Consider the following 8,445-nt stretch of genomic DNA (forward strand, 5'->3'; position numbering starts at 1 on the left):
GCCTCTCCTGGGGTACCAGCCCCCCAAAGCCCTCAGGCTGAGAGTGCCGCGGTCACCCCAGAAATGGCCGCGAGGCGGCAGCACCGTCCCGTCCCTCAGCCTCTTAGCCCGAGGCTCGGCGATCATTTGCCGGGGTCTCGGCGATCATTTGCCGGGGTCTCGCCACACGAACCCCGGGTCCACACGGGTCCAGGGATTTGGTGTGGTGGGACCCCCGGCAATTCTCCCCGGTTTCTGAGGCTAGATTTGGGGGGCCATGTAGATAGACGGGCAGGGACCCCGGTGTTTGGCGGCACGCAAAGGACCCCCCAGGGATCCGCCGCACCCAGTCTTGGGGGCCAGCGCTGGGTTTTGGGGTGCACCTTGTGTGGGCGCAGATGCCACCAGTCTCACCCCTGAACCCTGAAATAGCGGTGTTTCCTCGCGGGTGGCCTTGGGCAGGAGGGGGTGTCATGGCAGCCCCGGGCACGGTGTCCCGAGTCCGCGCGCCGCTGGTACCGCAGGACCGCGAGGGTCGTCAGGAGCCGCGGTGCACGGACCCCCACATGCTCGCAGGCCTCAGCACCTGCATCCCCGCGCTGACCGCGGTCAGCCCCGTGCTTGCGGTATCCGAGGGGACTCGGCCGGTCCCCGGGCAGGAGGGCGCCGCCCACCGCGGCCATTAGCATCTCCAAGTCGCGGCATTGAGATGCTAAAGCCAAGGGCGGCCTCTCCTGGGGTACCAGCCCCCCAAAACCCTCAGGCTGAGAGTGCCGCGGTCACCCCAGAAATGGCCGCGAGGCGGCAGCACCGTCCCGACCCTCAGCCCGAGGCTCGGCGATCATTTGCCGAGGTCTCGCCACGCCAAATCCTGGGTCCACGCGGTTCCAGGAGATTTGGGGTGTGGTGGGACCCCCGGCGATTTTCCCGATTTCTGAGGCGGGGATTGGGGGGCCCTGTAGATAGACGGGCAGGGACCCTGTGCTTGGCGGCACGCAAAGGAACCCCCAGGGATCTGCCGCACCCATTTTGGGGGGCCCATGCTAAGTTTTGGGGTTAACTTTTGGGCACACGCCACCAGTCGCACCCCTAAACCCCTAAACGGCGGCGTTCCCTCGCAGATGGCAGATGGCCGCAGGCGGGGAGAGAGTCACACAGTAGCCCCGGGCGCGGTGTCCCGGGTCCGTGGACCGCCGGCACCGCAGGACCACGAGGGTCGTCAGGGAGCGGGGGTGCGCGGACCCCCTCGTGCTCGCAGACCTCAGCACCCGCATGCCTGCGGCGGCCACGGTCAGCGGCCTGCAGGGTGCTCCGGGGGACTCTGGCTGGTCCCCAAGCAGGAGGGCGCCGCCCATCGCGGCCATTAACTCTGCAAGTCGCTGCATTGACATGCTAACGCCGAGGCGGGCGCCCCCCTCCACCCACGCCCGTGTGCCTTCGGGGGCACGGGGCGCCCCTCACAGCACGGTGGGCACGTGTGGCGTGGGCAGGGGGGCCCGCGTTAGGGTCCTTCCTCTCACCACGGGGTCAGCTCCAACCCCTCCCAGGTCCGGGCTGAGTTGTCCAGGCGAGAGAGTGGACACAGTGGCCCCTGTCCTCCTGGTCATATCGGTGTCGGGGATCAAGACGGGGTGCACGTGGGCACCCCCGAGTCTTGCCTCTTGTGGGGTGCTGACCCCCAACCCACTCGCGCCCCGAGTGCCGCTGGGACCAGATGACCACGAGGCGGCAGCACCGTCCCGGCCCTCAGCCCGAGGCGCGGCGCGGGCAACTCTGAGGGTTCCGGGAACCCAGCCAGCGCCAGACACAGAGCGCGTGGCTGACACGGAATCGGGGTGTCCCGAGCAAGTCTCCCCAGGACCCCTGTGCACGTGTGTCTGGGCGGGGAGGGTCCCGCTGCATCTGTGTGCGGCTGGCCCGGATCGGGTCCCCCTGTGGGGGCCCGGGGTGATTCTCCCACACTTGGGGGCCGCAGGGGGGGATGCTGCAAGCTCCGGGAGCCTCACAGCGGGGCTGGGGGCCGAACGAGCCGACTCGCTCCTACGGCCCCGGCATGGCCCTGAGGTCGGGCTCCAGGCTCCGTCGGGCAACCGCCGTGTCCGACCCCGGGGTTCCGGGGAAGCGGAGCCGTGTCCCCTCTGCTAGCCGCGGGCCACGACGGGACCCCCGCGTCCCCTCCGGGCCGGAGCCCCGGCCACGCGTCGCCCCGGGCCAGCGCGGGAGGCTCGTGTGGGGTGTCCCTGGGCTCCGGGTGCCCGCTGGCCCGGGGTCCCGCAGCGGGTATCCTCAGGGGTGGCCGCCGCGCAGCCCGCCCTGAGGGGACCCTCTGTCTCCACCTGGGGGGTCGGTGCTGGGGACAGGGCCAGGCCCTGTCCGGATGCCAGAGGAGGGTGTGGACACTCGGTCTTCGGAGAATTCCAGGGCGGCCGCGCTCGGGGCTCCCATTGGCCGGCGCAGCGGGGGCGGGCGCGGGGCGGGGCGGGCCCCCGTTAGAAAAAGCCCGGGCGAAGGGCCGGAGCCCGCGCCGGAGGGGGGTGGGTGGTGGGTGGGATGGGGGGCGCCGGGGGAAACTGGGGAAGCGGGGGAGCCGAGGGGTAACCAGGGAAGCGTGGGGGACCGGGGGCAACCAGGGGAAGATGGGGAACTGGGGGTCAGGGAAGCTTGCTTGGGCCAAGGGTCGCCTTGGACTTCTGGAGTCTGGCAGGAGCGGCGCAGGGCGAGGGGCCGGCGGGACACAGCTGGCAGGCACCCGGGGGCCGGCAGGAGGCCGGGCCCGGGGTGCCCAGGACGCCGCCAACATCGGCGTGGGGGCACCGCAGGCAGAAGGGGGAGCCAGGCATTCATCCCGGTCAATTTTGGATTCCGGAGGTGGCAGCGGGTGGACAGGGGAGCAGGAGGGGGCCGGCCCGGGCCACAGAGACTAGCGGGCAGCGAGGGCAGGACGGCACGGCCGCCCCTGCCCGCCCTGGCCCCTGACCTCCACACGTGGAGGTGCGGGGGGCAGGACGGGGAGGGGAGGCGGGCGTCCGCCCGGGGAAGGGAGATACCGTCTCGGGGGAGCCGGGACAGGCGGGCTGCCGTGGAGGGCGGTCCCAGTGACCGCAGGGATCCACCACGTGCAGGCACAGGCCCGGGCGAGCGAGGGGAGAGGACAGCAGGGTCCACAGCGCCACCATCACCCACCGAGATTCACTAAGAAGAAGGTTCAGGAAGGCCCCAGCGGGACCCCCCGGGGCTCCCGCGGGGCGTCGAGGGCCGGAGAACGGGCAGGAAGGCGCAGTGCAGCGGGCTGACACCGAGGGCGCGCGGCCGGCAGGGACACTTTCGCAGCAAGGAGGCTGCGCCCGGCCGCCGCCACGTGGCACTGTGGCCGGGGGCGCGAGCCCCCGGGGGTCAGGACATAGGACAGTTTCCAGGGAGTCAAGGACACAGGACAGGCCAGGCCAGGCGGCGGGCAGGGCAGCGTGAGTGAGTGCTCGGGCGGGCGGGCAGCAGGGCGGGCGCCGGGGACACTGGCTCCCAGCCCGGGGCCAAGGCGGGCCTCGGGTGACCACGGAGCAGCGATCGGTGTCTCTGGCTGACCGCGGGCGCGGGTGAGTGTAGCGCCCGCCCCGCCCCCTGGCACCGTGCCTGCGCACGTGCTCAGTGTCCCCTCTGCCCCCCCCCCACAGGTCCCGGGGCGACGCAAACACCACGAAGGCCGGCCGGGCGCGAGGAGATGGAGTGACATGGTCCGGTGTGACGGCGTTGGCAGCGGGACTGCCGGCCTTCTGTGTAAGGGGGGGCGGGGGGCGGGGGGCGGGGGCGCCCTGGGCCCCCCCCCCCCGCGGCTCAGCCGCGCTCACCGGGCTCTCTCCACAGAACCTTCCGGCGACGCACAGCTCTGTTCCTTCTGTGGCCGAGGAGCCCACACCCGGTGCTGCCCTCACGCCCCAGAACCCACAGCCGACAAGGTGAGGCGGCGGGCCACACCCGGGGGGGCGGCCCCCCCACCCCGCTCACTCTCTGGCTCTGCAGAAATGGTGCTCCCAGCGCACGCCTGGGCCTCGGAAACGGGCTTCTTCAAGCCCCTCTAGCTCTGACCACGGAAAATGCTGCATTCGGAACCACTCCACCCGCCTCAGGATTCAGCTCCGAGGTGCTGGGCGTGGGTGCCCCCCGCCCCTCCCCCCCGCCCGCCCCGCCCCCCCTCACAAGCTCTGTCTGTCTCCCCAGGTCGCAGGAAGGAACAGAGAGCCAGGAACACCCAGGAAGTGCAAACGCCGAGACACGCCCCCACCACGCCGCCCCCTGCCGACCACGCCAGCCCCCCTTCCTTCCTTCCTTCTTTCCTATGACTTCTCTTTCTCTCTGCACTTTCTCCTGGGCTCGGAGACTCGGCCGGACCCCGTCTGCCCGCCCCCCCTGAATCAATTTGCACTAAGTCGTTTGCACTGGTTTGGGGTCCGCAGGCCTGAGTCCCCGAGCGTGTGTGCGAGCCGTCTGCCGCGTGTGTGGCCTCCTGCAGCCTGGCCGTGCCCAGCACCCGCCTGGCGTCCATCTCTGGGGGTGCCTGGGTGCGGCCCGTGTGCGTGGGGCCCTGCCCTCCCCGCCTGGTCTGGAAGCTCCGCCCACCGGAGCCACCCTCCCCTCTGCAGAGGGTCCCTGTTCTGTGCCCCTCCCACCGGGATCCACCAGGACCCCGGCCTCATCAATAAACTCCGTACAGCAAAACTGTCTCCTCGTGCTTGGGGCTGGGGGGACGTGGAGGAGGGGGGAGGGGGAGGGGGAGGGGAGGGGCGTGGCCGGGAATGAAAGGGAGGGGGTGGGGGTGGGGCCACGAGGAGGAGGGGCTCATGATGCGCCTTGGGACACCCACAGGTGCCAGACCTATGAGGCGGGGTGGACTGCCCACCCACCACACCACCCCACACCACCCCACACCACCCCACACCACCCCACACCACACCACCCCGCCCCACACCGCCCCACACCACCCCACACCACCCCGCCCCACCCCACACCACCCCACCACACCACCCCACACCACCCCGCCCCACCACCCCACACCACACCGCCCCACACCACCCCGCCCCACCACACCACCCCACACCACCCCGCCCCACCACACCACCCCACACCACCACACCACACCACCCCGCCCCCACCCCTCCCGCACAGGCCCCTGCTGGGTGCAGGCCAAAGGGCGGGAGGTGGGGTATGAGCTCTGCCTGGGTTCAGAGCGCCCCTGTTCAAGCAGTGTGGGTCCCCCATGTCCCTGCAGCCCCTGTGTTCCGCCTCTCACGCCTCTCAGAGCCCACGCCCACGCCCTTGCAGGGCGTCCGAGGCCTTTCCCGGGACCCGCAGGAACCCCTGGGCCCTGGTGCAGGCCCGAGACCCTGCAGAACCCCACAGCCCTGGGACCCCCATGGCACACGCAAACACCCGAGGCTGCACGCTCTAGGCACAGGGACTGAGGGTGTCACAGGGACTGAGGGTGTCACAGGGACTGAGGGTGTCACAGGGACTGAGGGTGTCACGGACACAGGGACTGAGAGTCACAGGGGATGAGAATGTCACAGGGACTGAGGGTGTCACAGAGACTGAGAGTGTCACAGGGACTGAGGGTGTCACGGACACAGGGACTGAGGGTGTCACAGGGACTGAGGGTATCACAGGGACTGAGAGTGTCACAGGGACTGAGAGTCACAGGGACTGAGGGTGTCACAGTCACAGGGACTGAGAGTATCACAGGGACTGAGGGTGTCACAGGGACTGAGGGTGTCACAGGGACTGAGAGTATCACAGGGACTGAGAGTCACAGGGACTGAGGGTGTAACAGTCACAGGGACTGAGAGTATCACAGGGACTGAGGGTGTCACAGGGACTGAGAGTGTCACAGGGACTGAGAGTATCACAGGGACTGAGGGTGTCACAGGGACTGAGAGTGTCACAGGGACTGAGAGTATCACAGGGACTGAGGGTGTCACAGGGACTGAGTGTCACAGGGACTGAGAGTCACAGGGACTGAGGGTGTCACAGGAACTGAGGGTGTCACAGAGACTGAGAGTGTCACAGGGACTGAGAGTCACAGGGACTGAGGGTGTCACAGTCACAGGGACTGAGAGTATCACAGGGACTGAGGGTGTCACAGGGACTGAGGGTGTCACAGGGACTGAGGGTGTCACAGTCACAGGGACTGAGAGTATCACAGGGACTGAGGGTGTCACAGGGACTGAGGGTGTCACAGGGACTGAGAGTCACAGGGGATGAGAGTGTCACAGGGACTGAGAGTCACAGGGGATGAGAGTGTCACAGGGACTGAGGGTGTCACAGGGACTGAGGGTGTCACAGGGACTGAGAGTCACAGGGACTGAGGGTGTCATGGACACAGGGACTGAGAGTGTCACAGGGACTGAGGGTGTCACAGGGACTGAGGGTGTCACAGGGACTGAGAGTCACAGGGGATGAGAGTGTCACAGGGACTGAGAGTCACAGGGGATGAGAGTGTCACAGGGACTGAGGGTGTCACAGGGACTGAGGGTGTCACAGGGACTGAGAGTCACAGGGACTGAGGGTGTCATGGACACAGGGACTGAGAGTGTCACAGGGACTGAGGGTGTCACAGGGACTAAGGGTGTCACAGGGACTGAGGGTGTCATGGACACAGGGACTGAGAGTGTCACAGGGACTGAGAGTCACAGGGACTGAGGGTGTCACGGACACAGGGACTGAAGTTGTCACAGGGACTGAGGGTGTCACAGGGACTGAGAGTGTCACAGGGACTGAGAGTCACAGGGACTGAGAGTGTCACAGGGACTGAGGGTGTCACAGGGACTGAGAGTGTCACAGGGACTGAGGGTGTCACAGGGACTGAGAGTGTCACAGGGACTGAGGGTGTCACAGGGACTGAGAGTGTCACAGGGACTGAGGGTGTCACAGGGACTGAGAGTGTCACAGGGACTGAGGGTGTCACAGGGACTGAGAGTGTCACAGGGACTGAGAGTATCACAGGGGATGAGAGTGTCACAGTTACAGGGACTGAGAGTGTCACAGGGACTGAGAGTGTCACAGGGACTGAGTGTCACGGACACAGGGACTGACTGTCCCATGCTTTCGTGGACTGTGACACGGGAACATAGGACTGGGTCCCCGTGATGCAGGGATCATGTCATCCGGACATGTGGCCCTTGGGGATGGTGAGCCTCAGCCCTCCATGCCTCCAGCCCTGCCCCTGTGTCTTACTGTCTGCATGGCCGGCGCCTGCTGTCAGCTCACAGGGGCCTGGCCGGGGGCGGGGGGCGGCCGGGGGGGCCATCAGCACAGGCCTGGGCAGGGCTGGGCCTCCCGCCGGCCCCTCCATCTGCAGGGGGGTGCCCTGTGGAATGTGTGAGCCTTTAGCCCAGCCCATTTCCTGCTCTTTAGAAAAGGGACTTAAGAGGCTGGTCCGACAGGCTGGGGCCCACCCAGAGGCACTCGCTGAAGACCCCGCAAAGCCCAGCTGGAATTTCACCCGGGCTGGGGGGGCCGCAGACCTTCTGACATGGCCTCGAGCAGCCCCGCTCCACGCCCACTCCTCGGCCGGAGGAGGCTGGGGCCGCGGGCAGGCTGGAGGGCCCAGGCTCATGTTTCAGGGGGCTCCCCCAGAGGGGCTGCGGCCAGCAGACGCCAAGTCCAGCTCCACACTGGGCAGTGAGAGCCCCTCAGGGCCGCCTGGACCCCGTACTGACCGGCAGTGGAGGAGCAGAAGGTTCTGGAGGGTGCTGCTTCCCGGTCCCCAGGCCCACCCAACCCCGTCTGCTGGTGGCACTGAGGCAGAAACAGGCCCTGCAGCTCCCGGGACAGGGGCAGGGAGTGGGGTCCTACGACACCCCTCAGCCCGCCAGGCCCGGTGACGACACCCTGTCACCCTCTGTGCCGAGGGTCCCGCCAGCCCCCCAGCCCCTCCCTCCCACACAGGCTCAGGTTTGGGGAACAGGCACCTCAGGGAGAGGCTCAGGCCAGGGGGCGGGCTCCAGGGAGTTGAGGCCAGCGGGGACCCCCCCACCAGGGCCTCTGCAGGGTCTCCCGCGCCTGCGCCGGCCCCGCCTGCTGCCCCCTCCTCAGCGCTCTGGGCCCCAGATGGGACGTGTCAGCGGAGACAGGCGGGGGTGCCTGCTCTCCCTCCCCGCACCCTGAGCCCCCCAGCTGCTGCCGCCGTGGGGGGTCCCCCCCACCCCCCCCGGCCTCTGCCCGCCTCTCGGGCCCCTCCCCCTGCCCGTTCCGGCCGCCTGGCCAGGCCTTGGACCCTAGACCACGGCGGCCGGGCGGCGAGGGTGAGCGGCCTCGCGGTGTCTGTTTGCAGAGCGGGGGCCGCCAGATAAAGGCTGTTTTTCTTCGGGCACTGGGCCAGGGGGGCCGTGGCGGGGGCTGTGGTCAAGGCCGGCCGCTGCCTGGGCCCCCTCCCGAGCCCCTCCTCACGCCGGGCGCTGCCCCGAGGGCTGCCCG

At 68.6% G+C, this 8,445-nt stretch overlaps 1 protein-coding gene across 1 annotated transcript; it reads left to right on the top strand.

Annotated features, from left to right (window-relative positions):
- Nucleotides 1-452: 452 nt before the first annotated feature.
- LOC129406070 (uncharacterized) lies at nt 453-5,422 on the top strand. The gene is made up of 7 exons (XM_055143835.1): nt 453-605; nt 3,541-3,572; nt 3,651-3,753; nt 3,841-3,932; nt 3,997-4,117; nt 4,195-4,694; nt 5,296-5,422. Exons 1-7 carry the CDS (start codon nt 453-455, stop codon nt 5,420-5,422), a joined length of 1,128 nt encoding a protein of 375 aa, XP_054999810.1.
- The last annotated feature ends 3,023 nt before the right edge of the window (nt 5,423-8,445 follow it).

Source organism: Sorex araneus, chromosome 6, assembly GCF_027595985.1.
Source record: "Sorex araneus isolate mSorAra2 chromosome 6, mSorAra2.pri, whole genome shotgun sequence".
NCBI classification, from domain to species: Eukaryota; Metazoa; Chordata; class Mammalia; order Eulipotyphla; family Soricidae; genus Sorex; species Sorex araneus.

Bases quoted from the DNA above. Each gene is read 5' to 3' on its own strand.
- LOC129406070 (XM_055143835.1), top strand. From the start codon at position 453: ATGGCAGCCCCGGGCACGGTGTCCCGAGTCCGCGCGCCGCTGGTACCG. The intron at 3,573-3,650 runs GTGAGTGTAGCG...CCCCCCCCACAG, and splicing joins CTGGCTGACCGCGGGCGCGG to GTCCCGGGGCGACGCAAACA. The intron at 3,933-3,996 runs GTGAGGCGGCGG...CTGGCTCTGCAG, and splicing joins CAGAACCCACAGCCGACAAG to AAATGGTGCTCCCAGCGCAC.